This window comes from Crassostrea angulata, chromosome 2 (assembly GCF_025612915.1).
Source record: "Crassostrea angulata isolate pt1a10 chromosome 2, ASM2561291v2, whole genome shotgun sequence".
Classification (NCBI taxonomy): Eukaryota; Metazoa; Mollusca; class Bivalvia; order Ostreida; family Ostreidae; genus Magallana; species Magallana angulata.
In genome coordinates, this window is record NC_069112.1 from 77,691,627 (window position 1) to 77,710,995 (window position 19,369).

Here is a 19,369-nt window from a genome sequence, read left to right on the forward strand (position 1 = left end):
ATAAACTGTTAAAAACACGATTTTTAATTGTGCTTCGCTTCTTTATTGTATCAAATTTTCTGGAAAAAATACCTCTACTTAATTGTATTAATCCGGTTTAAAATAGCCATACAAATATCACACATGGTATATAATTTTACTTATAAAACCAGAAATAGAAATAGCCCCCGGTCATACTGCATCCTAAATAGGTTTATGAATGAATGAAGAAAGCCATGACGTGACGTCATAGAAGCACGGACAGTGACCTTAGAGAAAAGGGTCAACAATTAACCTGTAAAATATTAATATTCTTTCGATAATCTACTAATATATATATAGTATTAATATATAGATATTGATGAATGGGAAAACAAAACATGACGCGACAAAACAGAAAAAAATGTTCTTATAAGATAGTTTAACGGCACAAGATTTTGTGGTCGTCAGCAAGGATGGCCTTGATTCAGGTCAACGAAGTCTTGCGGTTTCAGAGGTTCTGTTGACAAATAACTCGGTATCTTTGAATTACATCCCATATAGGTGTGTGTTTTGACGTAGGTCATGCTGAAGTAGAGCGAGGACCGCGGTATAATGGTTGAATAAATCATCGAATGTCTTAAATTATCTCTACTTGTAAAAAAATACGAGGAGGGAGGGAGGATTTCGGAGTTTACAAACGTTGTAGGATAGAATACAATTCTTGTGCGGGAATTCCATGGATAAATCCAAGTGAAAGTGGCGAAGGACGAAATTTTAACCCACATTTTGTCTGATCCCTGCAGGCGAGAACTGTCAATTCAGTGTAATTCATTCAGTTAACATTTATTCTGAATTTCGTTTTTACACTATATAACGTAAATCGGTCCGTGTCTTTTGGTATTCTGTCATTTTTTTTTTTTGGCGTGGTATGAATCAAGCATTGCAGATTGAACCAGGATGTGTATCATTGACGTTCATAAATCTGTGAAACAGAATGACATTTATTTATGATATCTATTGGCAGCTGAAGTTTGTCTAATACTTGTCTATGTGTAATATACGACAGTAGTAAAAGCCTGGGAACGTCGATTTTATTAAAGGGAGGAGGTCAAAACGAGGCAGGAACTGAAGGGACACTGAACTGAAGGTAGGTGCATTTTATACATGATTCTTTTAGTTGTTAAACTAGACCTTAAAATAATCATCATTAGTATATATAAAAGTCATACTATTGGGGAATTTGGAGGGGTGGGGGGTATTTAATTGTACGTTTTGGTTTGTTTTGCACCTTCAAAATGCACATTATTTATTCAAAATATCTTGTCTTACCTAAACGTTTATTAAATGAAATGTTTGCCGAATTGATAAAATAAAATAAAATTAAAATAAAAGTTGTCAAGCACAACCATGCCTTATTTCTGATTGTAAACCTTTAATGACGTCAACATGCAATCGGTTTTTGTGACTGATGACAGAGAACTGATATTGAGAAAGGGACACTCGACAAAAGGGGACAGCTAAGGTCTAAGCAGACTGTTAATATAATTATAACTATAAGTTTCATATTATCCATACCCACTAATAGCAAAATACTGTGAACGTATTCCATATTTATATGGCTGTGTATACAAATTGGTCTTTTTGGAAGAATGCAGCTTCCGCTAAATCAAGTACATCGTTAAATGTGATGCCCACGAGTAAATGAACATTTAGACATACGCTAAAAAATCCACGCGAATTTTTTTCAAAAACAACTTTGAGCCAAATATCATACACACCAAATATAATACGTGAACAGTACATACGTACATACTGTGACACTGTTTCTACTGTTGTACAGACAGCTGCCTTCAGTATACTGACCGAGGGCTTCATCAACCAGTCCCCAACATGGTGCAATCCAAATCAGAATTCGACGTTTGGGACTGGCTCCTTTTCGGCGCCATGTTGGCCGTTTCAGCAGGGATCGGAATCTTCTACGCCTGTATCGGCGGACGTCAAAAGACGACGGCAGAGTTCCTGATGGGCGGCCGGAGCCTGCAGCTGGTGCCAGTAGCCATTTCCATCCTGGTCTCCTTCATGTCCGCCATTTTGATTCTCGGAACTCCCGCGGAAATGTACACCCAAGGGACACAGTACTTTATGTACATGTTCGGAATAATCTTGGCCATCATCCTGGCTTCCCAGTTGTTTGTTCCGCTGCTTTATCCATTGCAACTCACCAGTTCTTTTGAGGTCAGTGGTTTAAGCAAATCTACAACCTTTTGGATATGTTTTTAAACACTATGCTGTTAGCAAAAAACACGTATGCCATGCAACCAAACCCCAACACATACATCGTAGAAAACGAACTTATGCTGGGCCGCCGTCAATGGTTACGTTGGATCAACGGCAAATGTCGTGGGCCCAATGCAATTTTGCTCATCTGTCCAACGCTGGTACAATGTCGGTTATACATGTAACATCTTCTGAAATTGGCCCAATTATATGTCGGTCAACGTGCTTGTGTTGGATATAATCAGCGTTGGCCTAGTGTTTAGTCAACATTGGCCCAATATTGGGTTAACAATGGCCCCTATGTCAGGTCTAACGTAGGTTCAAAAATCAAATAATTGTTTTCTTATTCATGATATACTTAAAATTTTATTAAAATAAAAAATAAATAAATGCTGTATTTTTGGTTTACTCCAATTGTGTATTGTAATATTCTTCTAAGCATTCTTCTTCACTTTATACACACATCTAAATAGCTCCAAAATACAGAATTTAGTAAATTATGCGTTATTTATTTCAATGGCATTTTTATTCACATACACCGACCTGTCAAGGAGATAAGAATAACCGATCTTTACATTTTTGTTCATTTATTATGCACCTTTTTCAAATATATTTGGACCAGACGATAAAAAAACAACAAGAACTACATAGCTCTACTATGCTTTGCTTTTTTACAAGAGTTGTTACTGATAATGCTGATTGGTGTAATTATCTCCCTTGTATGGAAAATAATTATGCGAAATATGTTGACTCTTTTGTTTCAGTACCTGGAACTCCGTTTCAAATCCAAGGCTGCTAAATTAACAGGGACCACGATGATGATTCTGCAACAGGTGAGTCTTTGTAACCGACCAGAATACCTGTATGATGATTCTACAACAGGTGCGTCTCTGTAACTGACCACAATACATGTATGATGATTCTATAATAGGTAAGTCTCTGTTACTGACCACAATATCTGTATCTCTAGAGTGTACCTACCCCAAACATAAACCCTCCATAAATACAGGGTATGCAGCCAGACCCGGCATTATAAAAGTAAATTTATTGCAATCGTTAATATGTAGTAAAACTAACGGTGATGTTGTCGAGATAAAAATTTACAACCAAATGCCCTACTTAATGATGAGCGTAAATTTAGATAAGTGTAGGAGTATCTATTTATCTCTTGAAAGTTTTTGCATGAATGTATATCCTTAATGCATCATGAAAGTATGTCTCATTGCCTTAAGAAAAGATCGTCGTTAAAAAATATTCACTCATGTTCAGAAAAAACTGTATCCACGATATTTTTTCATTGATATACATGTATGTAATGTACGTTTTATTGAAATGTCGAAATACCAAGTACCACACACATTATTTTGTAACCCCCCCCCCCCTTAAAAAAAAATCAAGTTGCTTATCCGTAGAACCCTGACTTCAAATAAGAAACTCGACCAATAGACTGTTAACCATACGATTCGCGACGACTTTATTTCGCGATTTATCTGAGATGAACTGCATGGTTTGCAGTGACTAATTTTCGCGACCAAGCCTTATCCACACCAAGAAATATAAGCGACAATGACGCTCTCGCAAACCTCGCAAAATTTCTCGCATGCAAGCAAAATTTTGTTTACAGTATTCAATTCACTTTCATGTTACATGAAAATATAAGTATACATGAAATTTGATTAATTACCCAAATATGAATAAATCATATAACACTTGAAAAAGAAATTTAACTATTTATGATTTGGCCCAAATATTTCTTACTGTACTCTCTCCCATGATCTCGACTCACATTTTGCTTAATCACTCGGTAATCATAAGTTTTATATCTCGGGGTTCAAATGATGTTACTTCAATAGTATGAAAAATTACCAAGATCTCCTTTGAAACGCCCCCACCAGCAAATCAGGTTTCACTAGGAAGCTAAAAAATAAAGGATTCTAAGGGGTTTATGCATTGAAGATTACCCGAATGATGACGGCGAACATTACTGCAATGTATTTCGAGTGACTTACGAATAGAAAAAAGATGTTAACATTTCCCATTTTACTAATCCATAAGAAATTTGTTTTCGTTTCTATTGTTTTTCGAGTGAAAATTCATAATGTTTCAATAAAAGTATCTTATATTTTCCCTTTCATCGATTTCATTTGCACTTCTTTCACAGATATATGTGTAATTATATGAAAACTTGTCCAAATACGCTGCATAAATATTTTGGGACGGATAAATATTAAATCATATAAAATAAAAAACAAACTTTGCTCTTAGTCTGTCTGACGAGGAAAAGGTGCGAAATTCTTTTTTTAATGGTTAAAATATGTCTGTACATCGAATGTAAAGCTACAATCTGCATATAACCCAGATAAAATATTGCTGTTGAAATAATAGCAATTTCAAAAATATCGGAATTGTAATATAAAATCAAACACAGGTAGAGCCTGTCAACTCGACATTTTACGAAGGAAAGTCGTAAAATTCTGCCTGCATTAATTATTTCTCTTTGTGTAAAGCATGGCAATACACCGAAAGATTGAGAGAGGTAAGATTAGCATAAAGTGTACTGGTGAGTGATTCATTTTACAGGTACTTCAGACATGCAGTAATCTTACGATTTGATAATAGTTGCTTTTGGTTAGGAGGTTCACGTATTAGAATTGTATCTCAATTGGGGAAACCGGAAGAGTTTACACCAATCTCTCAACAGAGGGCGCGTTCCGCAAGCTTCACTGTGTTGAAGCACAGCGTAATACGCCCTCTGGTGAGAGATTGGAGTTTACACCACAACTTCTATTATTATGACTGTATAAACCTTTGAAATAAATTACTTTCATGATAACAATGAAACTGGTGAAAATATGAAATACACAGTCTTTTGATTTAAAATTGGTGGCTTTATTGATTTCAATTAGTTTTAACAATTTTGGATGTGTTAAACCTATCTGTAATAATTAATGAATGGTATTCCCACTTTTCATTCAAAAACAAGTTCTAGTTACCTTGAGATAAAATCGTTATTGTGACAATGCACTGTGAAAAAATAACGCACTTTGAAATTTTTTTTGAAATGCGTTAAATTTTGTCCAAAAATTAACGCACTTTGAAAAAAAAAATTCAAAGTGCGTATTTTTTTCAAAGTGCGTGGTAACAAATGAGGAGCAGCTATTATCAATTGCGAACATCAGTCATCTGGTTTCATACAATAGAACCATGCAAAATCATCTGTTCATTTAACTTAATGTGCACCGGGTGATCCTTCATGCACTGAGATACGAAAGCAAAAGGTAATTTACTCCGATAAAGACGTAGTTACTTACGAATATCGCATATCTCTTCATAAAAATGTGCAAAAATGTAAACAAGATTAAAGATGATAATTAACATACATCAATCTAATTAAAGTAAGATGTTAGATCCACTCGCGTACTCGCTACACAAACCATTTTTGTAGTGAGTTACAAGCGAGCGGATCTAACATCTAATTTTAATTAATTAGATTTAACATACATCTACACGTATCAAAATTTCATTTATATTTGTGATAACTGTTACCTAAAATATATTCATTTTGCAGAAAACATATATAGGTGAAAAGAAATTACACGTAGATGGCTGTCGCTAATTTTCATGAAATATGTAGAGTTGAATTGATTTTGTAGGTGATATATATGGGCGTGGCATCTTATGCACCATCCACGGCTCTGGAGGCCGGTAAGTAGATAACAGTTGAAGTCTTGAAAAGCTACGAAATGCAACATTACCCTCAAGGCTAAGGTACTTACCCTAATATTTTTTGTCAAGTTCGATTCAAAAACGTTATTTTCTACGTACAACACATGCATGGATCAAGGGATTTTTGCGCGGGGAAGGGGAAGAGGGGTCCTAGAAATATTTAAGGAGCGCCGTGTCTGGACCCCGACCCTTCTTTTTAGCATGCAGCTTTGTTTTTTTCTTATAATTAACAATCAAATCAGTATACATTGTACCACATGTAACAGGGTTCCAATATTTATGAAAACATCTTTTATCACAAAAAATAAAAAAATAAATTGATGTTATTGTGTTAGAATTGAAAAAAAAGATGCATCGATATTATCTAATGACACGTTTGTAGAGTCTTTTATCAGATTTAAAACATCCAGGACATCTAACTTGCATTGTGTTTTTGTTCGTGTTTTTTTTTTCAAAAATATACAAAAAAAAAATTCCAAAAGTAAATTAATTCTGTAATAATGGCTGTATTATGTAAGACTTTTTTAAAAAAACATTATAACGTATTCAAAACATGTCAAGGAGTTGTCAATTATGTCGTGGCGACTAATACGATGATTTAGAAGCGAAATAAAAATATAAATGTTATGTAATTGTCCTTCAAAAGCTTCATTGTGTTTGAATGAATGTTTACTTTGATTTATTTCGTTATAAAAGCGGACCACGTTAAAGGGAAGTAAATGTCTTGATTCTAAAGGCTATCAAAATCGTTAAAATAAAACTTGTTTTGCATGCCTAAAGATAGCGTATGCCTCCATAAATATTTGAGTTGGACCGTAGCAGCTAGACCAGCGGCTAGGTCGTAAATATCTAGGTCTATTGAACGGACGGCTAGGGTAGCCGCTAGGTCTCAGATTTGAAGTTGGAAATATTCAACTTAAGACTTATTACATTTACATATTAATGTGTTAATTTCAAGGGGACAATTATATGCATGTTAAAATTCAGTAAAACTTATAGGATGAACAAAATATCACTATATAGATTTCATGTTTCTTACGAAGTGGTTACTATAAGGAAGCCATCTTGAATTTGATGCATAGCATAAAATATTTAAGCTACGAATATCTACGTAGTGGCTAGGTTAGCTTATCGTTCAACAGCGTAGCTGCTACGTAGCCCTTGTTGAAAGCTGTTGAAAGCAGCCCAGCAAACGCAATACAATGTCTTCCCAGTCTGCCCGATAACCTGTAGATTGGTTATAATTTTACAGTGACCGGATTTCCGACTTGGGCCACCATTATAACAGTGGGCGTGGTATCCACATTTTATACATTTTTGGTAAGTACCTGTAAACACCTTTCACACGGAGATCTAACTTTTGTACTTTTTTCATTCTATAAACACAACGACGGTGTTTCGAAGTTGATGTACTTCAAATATCATTAATATGTGTTGTCTCTAATATTTTTCACCATAAAAAATTGTTTAGAGTCTCGTATATTTAAGATTTCATTTCAAAAAAGGGTTTCAAATGGTCAATAAGCTTTTGGTCCAACAAACAATATTAGAATTATACAGGCAAAATCGCCATGTATGAGTGTTCATATGAGAATTATATTAGTATCTGCAATGCACATATGATACTCTTGCAATTCATTTGTTTTTCACCTCCAACATAATTAAAAAATTAAATTTGATTTCAAAATACTGGCTTTAAATGGTTTAAAGTATATGTACTCGGACCAATAAACCTAATCAAAAGCATACGTCCAACTTCGCCACATATAATTTACATACTGGTGTTCATATGATTATCTTATGATCTGCCGCATATGATATACTCATATGATTCGATATACATATGATGCACACATGATTCTCATATGATTCGATATACATATGATGCACACATGATTATCACGACAGGCAATGGTTATATGAATTATATGAGACGTAATTGTCTATGAATCGTCATTAAACGCACCGATTCATGTCTTGTGTTCAAACATAATGTTAAAACGGTGAAAGTATATCCGTGTGATATCTGTTCTATATCTGATGACGTATCTTGCTTTGTTTAGGGTGGAATGAAGGCGGTGGTCTGGACAGACGTATTCCAAGCCGTGATCATGATAGCAGGACTCCTGGCTATTGTTATACAGGTTGTATGAGAGAGAGAGAGAGAGAGAGAGAGAGAGAGAGAGAGAGAGAGAGAGAGAGAGAGAGAGAGAGAGAGAGAGAGAGAGAGAGGGGGGGGTGAGGGGGATAAGGAGAGAAGGAAAGAGAGAAAACAGAGATAGAGAGAAAAGAAAGAGAGAGAAAGTGAGAATATGAGATTTAGAGAAGGCATGGTCATAAAACTAGGTGTCACTCTTATGACAGAAAAAACATGTATATAATGGACGGATACATCAAATATAACACTTAGATCTATCTATATTCACAGAAATAAATGATGCTATGAATACGTTTTGAATTCTTTTAAAGAAAAGTGGTTGAGATAATTTTGTAAACAATATAATTCTTTTAAATAATGATATTCTTGTTTGATCTTAGGGGACAATATCAGTTGGAGGAATAGAGAAAGTGTGGTCTATTAACGACGAGTGGAAGAGAATTGAGTTTTTTGAGTGAGTACCTTAAAGAGGCCGAGGTTGGATGGCCTTTAGATGGCCTTTAGATTTTCCTTAATTGTCAGATATGATGTCTTTTGCTATAAGCTATCATTTAGTAAAGAAAGGGTCCATATAATGTACATTTAAGATTAAGGCAGTTTCCTATACTAATATTCTTACATAGAGCTCTCCTTTAAAGAAGATCAATACAGTTTAAATATGGCCACGACCATCGAGCCGTTTTAAAGATGATAAATATTATCAATAATACAGAACGTATAGCTAACATCAGCAGTGTCTTTTTATATAAACTACTTATATCAGGAAATATAACTCTATATGAAAGAGACATTGTGAAACGCATGTCTAGCAATGACACATTCTATCAATGGCATTTCAAAATATAAGAATAACACATGTTTTTTTTACTCTTTTACCTGCCAATGAGTACTTATAAATTTTAAAAAAAATGAATTCGAACGTCATCTTTAAGGATTGTTTGATATTTAATCATGTTTCTGTGATTTCTGATAGCTTTGACCCAGACCCGACCACCAGACATTCCTTCTGGTCACTGCTGATTGGTGGGATGGTGGGATGGACCGCTACGTACGGCGTCAATCAGGCCAGTGTACAGCGCTACTGCGCCCTAGGGAGTCTGACCAAGGCCAAAACGTACGTAAACAACGCAACAATTAATATGTCATGCGCGGATCCAGAAAAACAGGGAGGGGGGATGATGGTTATTTTAGTTTTCTAGGGGGTCTGGGGCAAATTTGTGGTAATTTTATAGTGTAAATTTAAAGTAAGTTTGGGGGGGGGGGGGTCCGGAACACCCCCCCCCCCCCCCCCGACTCCCCTCTAAATCCGCGCATGGTATGTACGAAAACAATTGTAGTACTTGATGCAGGTAACCAGGTTTTTTTTCCGTTAATTGTTTTTAAATTGACCGACTTAATAAATCCAAAGCGTAGGTACACCATGGTACTAAGGTGTATATCTTGTACTTTTAATTGTTTACCGTTCAAATTCAGTCTCTCCCCATCTAACAGTTGATATGATTTTTTTTCGAAGAAATGGAATTTACCATGCTTATTTGGCCTCATAGCCGTACTGCTAAATGGCTGGGTGCGATGATATTGATGTATGGTAAAGTATTTTAACTTGTGAAGTAGTAGAATTTACAATGTCCGTTTGACACTATGGTCATGATGTTGTAGCATTTTGGGCTTGACTTTGTTGTTTATAAGTATGACCGTTTTCTGTAGAAGAAGAATCGACAATGTCTCCTTAACTCCAAGGCTGTGATTGAACTTTCTTGGTGTGGCCATGTTGATATATGTTATAAGTACTAGTATTGCATTTTTATGAACTGGTAAAATGGCAATGTCTCTTTGACGTCATGGCCGTGATGTGGAACACTCTACGCGTGGCTTTTTTGGTATGTGAAATAAGCATTTTTATGAACTAGTAGTTTAATTACAATGTCTCTTTGACATCAGGGCCGTGATGTTGAACATTCTGGGCGTGGCCTTGTTGATGTGTGTCACGTGTGTGGCGGGGATCGTGGTGTTTGCTTACTATGTAGAGCAGGGATGTGACCCGTACACCAACAAAGACGTCAGCAACTCCAACCAGGTACACAAACACATGATATATACAGGTACACATATCCAGATATACGGAAAATGAATAGATCCAGGTACACAAAAACAAATAGATCCAGGTACACAGACACAACATATATACAGGTACACAGATCCAGATACACAGAAACAAATAGATCCAGGTGCGCAGAAACAAAATATATCCAGGTTCATAGGCACAAGATATATCCAGGTTGACAGATCCAGGGACACAGAAATAAAATATTTTCAGGTACACAGAAACAAATTGATCCAGATACACAGAAACAAGTACATATAGAACTATCAAATGTAGAATATTAGTTATACCAACAAAGACGTTAGCAACTCCAACCAGGTACAGGTTGTTGACTGTTCATCAGCTACAGACATAAACATCCAAATTCTTCTTTAATTGTCCCAATTTGATATCAGGCAGTTAAACCACCACCATTTTAAGATTTCTCAAAATAGTTCATACATGCTGAATTTCGTCACGATGTATTTTTTTTTATACAAAATTGTGAATTAAGCAACAATCTCTCGATGCATTAAACTCTTTCAAAATAAATACCGGTATAAATTCTCTTTTCATTTTTCAGTATTTTCATTCCTTTAATTGTCCAACTCTCTTCCTGTTCAGATTATTCCTTACTTCGTAATGGAGACGTTGGGATATCCGGGGATTCCGGGACTGTTTGTGGCCTGTCTGTTTAGTGGGGCTCTCAGGTGAGTATAGTATAGTGAATCTTAAATAAGTTCAAACAACTTCAGACAATCCTTATACTTCTCCCATTAACACTCAAATCTATTGCTTTGTAAAAAGAAATCATCTTTGCCTCAAATATTTTGAACCCTTTTGTTGAACTTGACGTACATTAAGGGAAATGCAATTTTATTGCATGCATATGTCAATATTTAAGAGCAAAAAGGACGAACAGATAAACTTCTGTTTCCTTCACGATATAAGGTTCAGTAGGCAAAGTTTAGCCTCTGAATTAACTTTATGCAAAGCGTCAGTTAAAGTTTTGCCGCTGATTTAACGTTTCTAAAAGCGTGGATTAACCAAGCTTAATGTTTGGCCGCCGAATTGACATTTTGCAAAACTTGAATAAAAGTTTGGCCGCTGAATTAAGATTGTGCAAAGCGTGGTCTGAAACTGTGCCGCTGATTTAACGTTTCGTAAAGCGTGGATTTAACACGCTCAAAGTTTGGCCGCCTTATGAGCAGTTTGCAAAAGGGTGATTAAAGTTTGGCCGCTTAATTATTGTTGTGCAAAGCGTGGATTAATGTTAAGCCGCTGAATTAACGTTTTGCAAAACGTGAATTGAAGTTTTGCCACTGAATGAACGTTTTGCAAAGCGTGGATTAAAGTTTGGCCGCCGAATTAACGTTATACAGGCGTTAATTGAAGCATTCTTTCTGTTTGCAGCACGATGTCGTCCTGTCTAAATGCTCTGTCCGCCGTGACCTGGAAGGATATCTTGGAACCTTTCCTTGGGAAAAAGACGGAGACACAGAAAACTTGGATAACGCGGATACTAGGTAGGGCAGTGCTGGGCTTTCAGCAATATTCTATAAACGCCATGATCGGATCTAAAAAGAATGGGGTTAGAAGGGTTCGGACCCCTGCAAAATTTAAATTTCTTTAAATTACATTATAAAACTACCAAAAATATCCCCCTTGGAAATCTTTTTTTTTTCGGATCCATGCATGGAGGTTATGTTCTTGCATTATGTGTATAGTAAGCCAACCAACATATTCATAAGCATTACGTTGTAAGGTTAGTCTACAGTTTAAAGGTTTATCAAAGAAAATTGATTTTAACAATTGTCATATCTTATAACTGTAAACTTACGGATAAATCGTATATAGATGAAATAAAATGGATTAGAAATTATTCGAGTATGTAATTATATCTTTATATAGTTTGACTTGGAGTTTTAGCGCATTTTTCGGATATAGTTTGCTTTTAATTTTAATCTAAATTAGCAATGTTAAGGATTGCTTTCTTTAAAAAAAAAAAGGTCACAAACTGTGAAGTTCCAAAGAATTCTTTAGCCAGTAAAATTGAAAATCATACATTTCATTGACAGTTGCTTTATATGGAGGCGCTGGGATAGGTATGGCATTTATGGCGATGAATTTGGGAGGAACAGTTCTACAGGTAAAACTACTAGATTTATTCTTCTTTATAACTATATTCCTTTTTTGAAGCCGTACAGATAATTATATTTATCATATGGAAACAAACCATGTTTTTCTATTTTTTAAATACATCTACAATTAAACACTTGACCCAATACTTAAATATTTTTACGATTTTTCTTGATTCTTCGTAGCTATTATGGTCATGGAGACAGAAAATGATTAAATACTATAAAATCACCACTACTGTGGAATCATTAAAATTCATGTGGGCCAATTTTCGTTGAATGCTTTAATATTACAGGTTCAAGGGGACTTAATTTCGTGTATTTTCGTTTACAAACAAATGGATTATGACTTTATAGCTCTAGTTTATTTAGTTCGTGGGGTGTTAATTCGTAGATAAGGGGTACCAACGAATTCCACGAAAATTGAGCCAACACGAAATCTAATGATTCCACACTATTCATTATCAATGTAGGCCTCTCTAAGTTTTACCGGTGCTGCCTCAGGTCCGCTACTGGGCATTTTCGCTCTAGGGGCTTTCTTCCCGTGGGCAAACTGGATTGTAAGTATTAGTGTGTATGCATGATTTTAACCGAGATTGTAATAAGTGTATTGCTTTATTTACATCGTTTATTTGTCGATCATGGATTTAAATGCAAACGGTCTGGATAGAAAAGATGGAAAAATCATTTTAAAATTTAATTATTTGAAATATTAGTAATAGCATGACAAACACACATAAAATGAAGTGAATGCACTGACAATTGAAAGCGAATTTGTTTCTCTGAAAAAAAACTTACTTTTATCACAATGTAACGTCACAATGGGAATCAGAATATAAAGTCTAGTTTATATAAAACTGATGTCACTGGTCATTCAACTTCTGAACCTTTGTATTAGTAAGAATCATCCAATCAGATGTCATGTTATCAATTTAGAATTTACCGGGTGGCAGTAAATACAAAATAAGTTGTCATGTTCTAAATTTCGTATTTAATGCCACCCGGTAAATTCAAAATTTACAACATGACACAGAGTTAAACTGATGTGTTTTCCCGTCCTTCAGGGAGCCGTTGTAGGTAGTGTGTTTGGTTTAGTGCTTCCATTTTGGATCAGCATTGGTGCGTATAGCGTGGTAGGGACCCCAAACTCACTTCCGTTTCCGACAGAAAATTGTTCCAGTTCCGCTAACGTGACAGCAGCCACGAACCAGACAGCTACCGACACGGCAGCTGCCATGTAAGTGTTAAGACAAAAAAAACTTTTATCCAATCGTATCTAACAAAAAATATTGTTATATTCAGTAGTATTTTCTCACTCTATAACTCTATATAGACGAATAGTCAATAATTATAATATAATTATAATATTAGCTCGTCCGAAAAATATCGACCGGTCAATATTTTTTTGATATTGACCAGCTAGGAATAATATCTAGAGAACATTCCCTGTATTTCAAATAATCGCTTCTGATTTGTTGATTCGTAAACGATGACGTAAATAATTCTTCGCGACTCCAAAACAAGGTGACGTCATAATAGACAGTCAGTCAAGGCAAGTAAACAACGGACGCGCAATGCGACGGTTTGCTATCATAACGGATATAAGGATTTGCGAATTACTGTTAAATATTTACATTCTACTGTGTTTTTCCATTAAATTCCGTGATGTTTAAATGCCTCTAAATGCAACAAGTAGTCAAAGGTCAAATTGACGAGTTTTATTATGACGTCACAAACGTTGAACGCTGTAAACTGCAACGTCACAAGCGAAAATCAAAGTTCACGCTTGTGGCTGTTACTGTGGCTCTTCCATTAATATTAACTTACCCTTAGGATAGGATATGAATTTTAAGGTATGAATCACATTTGCAGACAAGGCAAGAAGTTAAAAATAATGTAAATATAAGCATTAAATCATGATTTTTTGAAGTATACACTTTCATAACTGCATCGGTGTGTGCATACAAATTTTCATAACGCGCTAACGCGCGTTACTCAATTTGTATGCACACACCGATGCAGTTATGAAAGTGTATACTTCAAAAAATCATGATTCAATGCTATAGTAAAATCAGGTAGAACATTTGTATGTTAATTCTTACGGTTGGCGGAATATCACCAGTGGTCGTTTGATGCTGAGGATATTTTGGAAATGAACTTTGCATAAAATTGAATTCGTGAATTTCTTGTTGAGCTGAGAAAATTACGGCGATCTGTTTTCAATTAATTTCTTAAATTTTGGTTTGTTTCTTCATATAACAAAACAAATGTTGGGACGAGAATATTGCCCTCCGCTTCGCGTCGGGCAATATTTCGTCCCTCGGGGGCTAATATAATCAATGTTGCCCTCAACCCCAGTCAATATTTGTATAATATTCTGACCCGCTTTTGAATTCACTCTGGACGTCCTTTGTTATTGGTCGATTATGTTGACCTCACTATCTCTGTAGTGAAGGCCTGCACGTGCTGTTTGATTGTTGATTGTGATGTTGACTTAATTGTGTCTCTAGTAAAGGCCTAGTAATTGTTGATTGTGACGTTGACTTTATTGTATCTGTAGTGAAGGCCTAGTAATTGTTGATTGTTACGTTGATTTTATTTGTATCTGTAGTGAAGTCCTAGTAATTGTTGATTGTGACGTTGACTTTATTGTGTCTGAAGTGAAGGCCTAGTAATTGTTGATTGTGACTTTGACTTTATTGTGTCTGTAGTAAAGGCCTAGTAATTGTTGATTATGACGTTGATTTGATTGTATCTGTAGTGAAGGGCTATAAGTGCTCTGTGATTGTTGACTGTGACGTTGACTTTATTGTGTCTGTAGTGAAGGCCTAGTAATTGTTGTATGTGACGTTGATTTTATTGTATCTGTAGTGAAGTCTTAGTAATTGTTGATTGTGACGTTGACTTTATTGTATCTGTAGTGAAGGGCTATAAATGCTGTGTGGTTGTTAATTGTGACGTTGATTTTATTGTATCTGTAGTTAAGGCATAGTAATTGTTGATTGTGACGTTGATTTTATTGTATCTGTAGTGAAGGCCTAGTAATTGTTGATTGTGACGTTGACTTTATTGTATCTGTAGTGAAGGGCTAGACGTGCTGTGTGATTGTTGATTATGACGTTGACTTTATTGTGTCTGTAGTAAAGTCCTAGTAATTGTTGATCGTGACGTTGATTTTATTGTATCTGTAGTGAAGTCCTAGTAATTGTTGATTGTGACGTTGATTTTATTGTATCTGTAGTAAAGGCCTAGTAATTGTTGATTATGACGTTGACTTTATTGTGTCTGTAGTAAAGTCCTAGTAATTGTTGATTGTTACGTTTATTTTATTGTATCTGTAGTGAAGTCCTAGTAATTGTTGATTGTGACGTTGACTTTATTGTGTCTGAAGTGAAAGCCTAGTAATTGTTGATTGTGACTTTGACTTTATTGTATCTGTAGTGAAGTCCTAGTAATTGTTGATTGTGACGTTGATTTTATTGTATCTGTATTGAAGGGCTAGTAATTGTTGATTGTGACGTTGATTTTATTGTATCTGTAGTGAAGGACTAGTAATTGTTGATTGTGACGTTGATTTTATTGTATCTGTAGTGAAGTCCTAGTAATTGTTGATTGTGTCGTTGATTTTATTGTATCTGTAGTGAAGGCCTAGTAATTGTTGATTGTGACGTTGACTTTGAAGTCCTAGTAATTGTTGATTGTGTCTTTGATTTTATTGTATCTGTAGTGAAGAGCTAGTAATTGTTGATTGTGACGTTGATTTTATTGTGTCTGTAGTGAAGTCCTAGTAATTGTTGATTGTGACGTTGATTTTATTGTATCTGTAGTGAAGGCCTAGTAATTGTTGATTGTGACGTTGATTTTATTGTATATGTAGTGAAGTCCTTGTAATTGTTGATTGTGACGTTGATTTTATTGTGTCTGTAGTAAAGGCCTACATATAGTAATTGTTGATTGTGACGTTGACTTTATTGTATCTGTAGTGAAGGCCTGGACGTGCTGTACACGATTTCCTATCTGTGGTACCCGTCCATTGGAGCAGCCACTGTTGTGATAGTCGGACTGATCGTCAGCGTGTTCACTGGTGTGTGTTAGATAAGTTTGTTTCTAGTCCTTTTTATATACATTGAATGTAAAAGTAACTCGATATTTTACATTGGAATAGCCACTGTTAAATAATATTGAATGTTATTTTATTTCATATTTCGCTTAGAGAATTCGATATTTTAAATGTACATCTCAAATAAACTACATGAAATATAACAATGGTTAGGAGTCATTTATTAATGTGTCAATCGTTTTAGTCCTTGGTGGCAACTGTCATGGCCACACATTACTTTAGCATTATAAATACTAAATATAGAAAATAAAAAGTTATTACAATATTTCATGTTCAGTCAAAAGAATATTTCGTAAAGAAATATTTCAACTACAGTGATTAAACAGTGTGAAACCAAGTATATAACGAACCATATCAAACGGTCTAAGGTTATCTCTGTATAAATGAATCCTGCTTGGTTCTGTGAAGGTTTGACGCCCAAGGAGGAGGTGGACAGCCGATACCTGATTCCGCTGTTTGACCGGGTCTTCTGTTGCCTGCCGGGAAGCTGCAGACGATGTTTACGTTGCCACATAGAATATGAAGATCCAGACGTACGTTAAAAGATTATTCCAAACTATAAAAAAAACTGAACTTTATTTATTTTACAACGATTGATAAGCAAGTTCTAAAACTTATATCAATATCTCTCGTTGGCACTATAAACTATAAAGTTATACTCCCTTGTAACCAAGCTTCATTATATAAAATTAAATGAGATAAGTTTTAATGTTTTGCGGCACAGTATTGCATATACATGTACATCCATAATGAAAATTAAAAAAGGCTAATACATAACTCTGTTAACTCCTTGAATATAACTGTTGTTTTACTCATATCAACCTTCGATTCTATAACTGTAACAATTACCTTTAATCCTCGGATTCTATAGCTGTAACAATTACCTTTAATCCTCGGATTCTATAGCTGTAACAATTACCTTTAATCCTCGGATTCTATAGCTGTAACAATTACCCTTAATCCTCGGATTCTATAACTGTAACAATTACCTTTAATCCTCGGATTCTATAGCTGTAACAATTACCTTTAATCCTCGGATTCTATAGCTGTAACAATTACCTTTAATCCTCGGATTCTATAGCTGTAACAATTACCTTTAATCCTCGGATTCTATAGCTGTAACAATTACCTTTAATCCTCGGATTCTAAAGCTGTAACAATTACCTTTAATCCTCGGATTCTATAGCTGTAACAATTACCTTTAATCCTCGGATTCTATAGCTGTAACAATTACCTTTAATCCTCGGATTCTATAGCTGTAACAATTACCTTATAGGAAGACCTTAATTATCTTTAATCCTCGGAAAGTTGACAAGCACATTGTACAGTGATACAAATTATACAATACACGCAATAATTGACTCTGCACCAAACTTTTTCCACCAAATACTGTAAACCAACTTTTATTTGCGTGCAAGAAATTTTCGCGAGGTCTGCGAGAGCCTCTTGGTCGCTAATTTTTTTTTGCCGTAAACCAGTCTTTATCGTACGGTTGTAATAACAAAAATACGGGTCTGTTTTTTTTATAACAATACAGGTCTGGATAAGGCTTGGTCGCGAACATTAGTCGTTGCGAACCAGTTTATTGGAATTAAATCTCGAAATAAAGTCGCCGCGAATAAAAATTGATTTACAGTACACTATTGGTATGATTAATGCCATTATTGAAAGATTAACGGATCCCTGGTTAATTTGACGAATTATTCTATATCTTAGGACATAAAAGCTTGTAATGTGGAATTCGACATTCTTTTCACATATTTCATCCATTATTTGTTATAATCATGATAGTATTATTATTGTTCATATTGATTATGAACCCAAGATGATTGATGAAAAAACTAAAGCTTATACTTTAGGATATAAAAGCAGAGAATGATGTGGAATTCACAGTTGATGCAGACCAACCTGTTATAGTCCCAATAAAGTCCGAGAAGTACCGAGAAAACATGTACTCCAAAAACCCAATCGGCGGGATTTCCTACAGGTCATTCCGTGGGTCTGAAAACTGGCAGGACAACCCGGCGTTCGCTGAGAGCGAGGCGCCGCCCTCGTACAATGACGTAGAAGGTACAGCAGTTCAGATGGCCAAGACGGAACTATAGCTAGAGTGGAATAACTTTTCTAATTGATTGATTGTGATAATTTTTTTTAATTGATCTCTGATATTAAAAAATCGAATTTTACAATAACTATGTACTGTTCATGTAAAAATGCATTGCTCATTTCTATTTGATTAATAAATCAATGTCACATATCGTCTTCCACTTTCTTTGTATGATCCAAGGGAGTTATTTTAAATTTGAAAGGTTCATTAGCGTTCATGATTCTCGACACCCCGTGACTTCTACTTTTTATGACAGTGCACCACAACATGGCGATTTTAACGCATTGTGAAACAGTTTATATCGCCAAATTGTGGTGTATATCGCTGTGGCCAATGGGTGTACTTTCGGTGTACCAACCCGCAGTTCCCGATTTCATGAAGAGCGGTAAATGTTTAAAAGTTGATCGCCCCCCCCCCCGAAAAAAAAAAAAGAATTGAATTTGTCTCGGTCATTTTCAAGTCGAATACATGCTAAAGTCCACGTCTTTAAGTAATTTATAAGAATGGGCTTGTACGCACTTTCTTTGTATGATCCCAGGTATTTATTTTAAATTTGAAAAGGTTCACTTGCGTGCTTAATGGTTCATCTCATATTCTCCACTGCTCGTCTTATGATTGTATAGAATGCATATTTACAAACTTTAAATACTGTTTTGCAAAATATTTTGCATTGCATGTTTTAAGCACTTGAATGCACGTGCATATCGAAACGTCATCATGTAAAGGTAATGAACCTTTGCTCATTCTTCACAAATTAGATACCTTTGAACCAGCCTACCATGAGGTTGTCATAAGGCTT

General features: G+C 35.3%; 1 protein-coding gene across 1 annotated transcript; it reads left to right on the forward strand.

Moving 5' to 3' along the window:
• The first annotated feature begins 624 nt into the window (after nt 1-624).
• LOC128170924 (sodium-coupled monocarboxylate transporter 1-like) lies at nt 625-18,725 on the forward strand. The gene is made up of 17 exons (XM_052836690.1): nt 625-1,108; nt 1,802-2,196; nt 3,003-3,071; nt 5,892-5,943; nt 7,217-7,284; nt 8,028-8,108; nt 8,503-8,576; nt 9,096-9,236; nt 10,064-10,199; nt 10,830-10,915; nt 11,619-11,731; nt 12,284-12,354; nt 12,817-12,903; nt 13,408-13,580; nt 16,327-16,427; nt 16,872-16,996; nt 18,323-18,725. Exons 2-17 carry the CDS (start codon nt 1,852-1,854, stop codon nt 18,566-18,568), a joined length of 1,968 nt encoding a protein of 655 aa, XP_052692650.1. The 5' UTR covers nt 625-1,108; nt 1,802-1,851; the 3' UTR covers nt 18,569-18,725.
• The last annotated feature ends 644 nt before the right edge of the window (nt 18,726-19,369 follow it).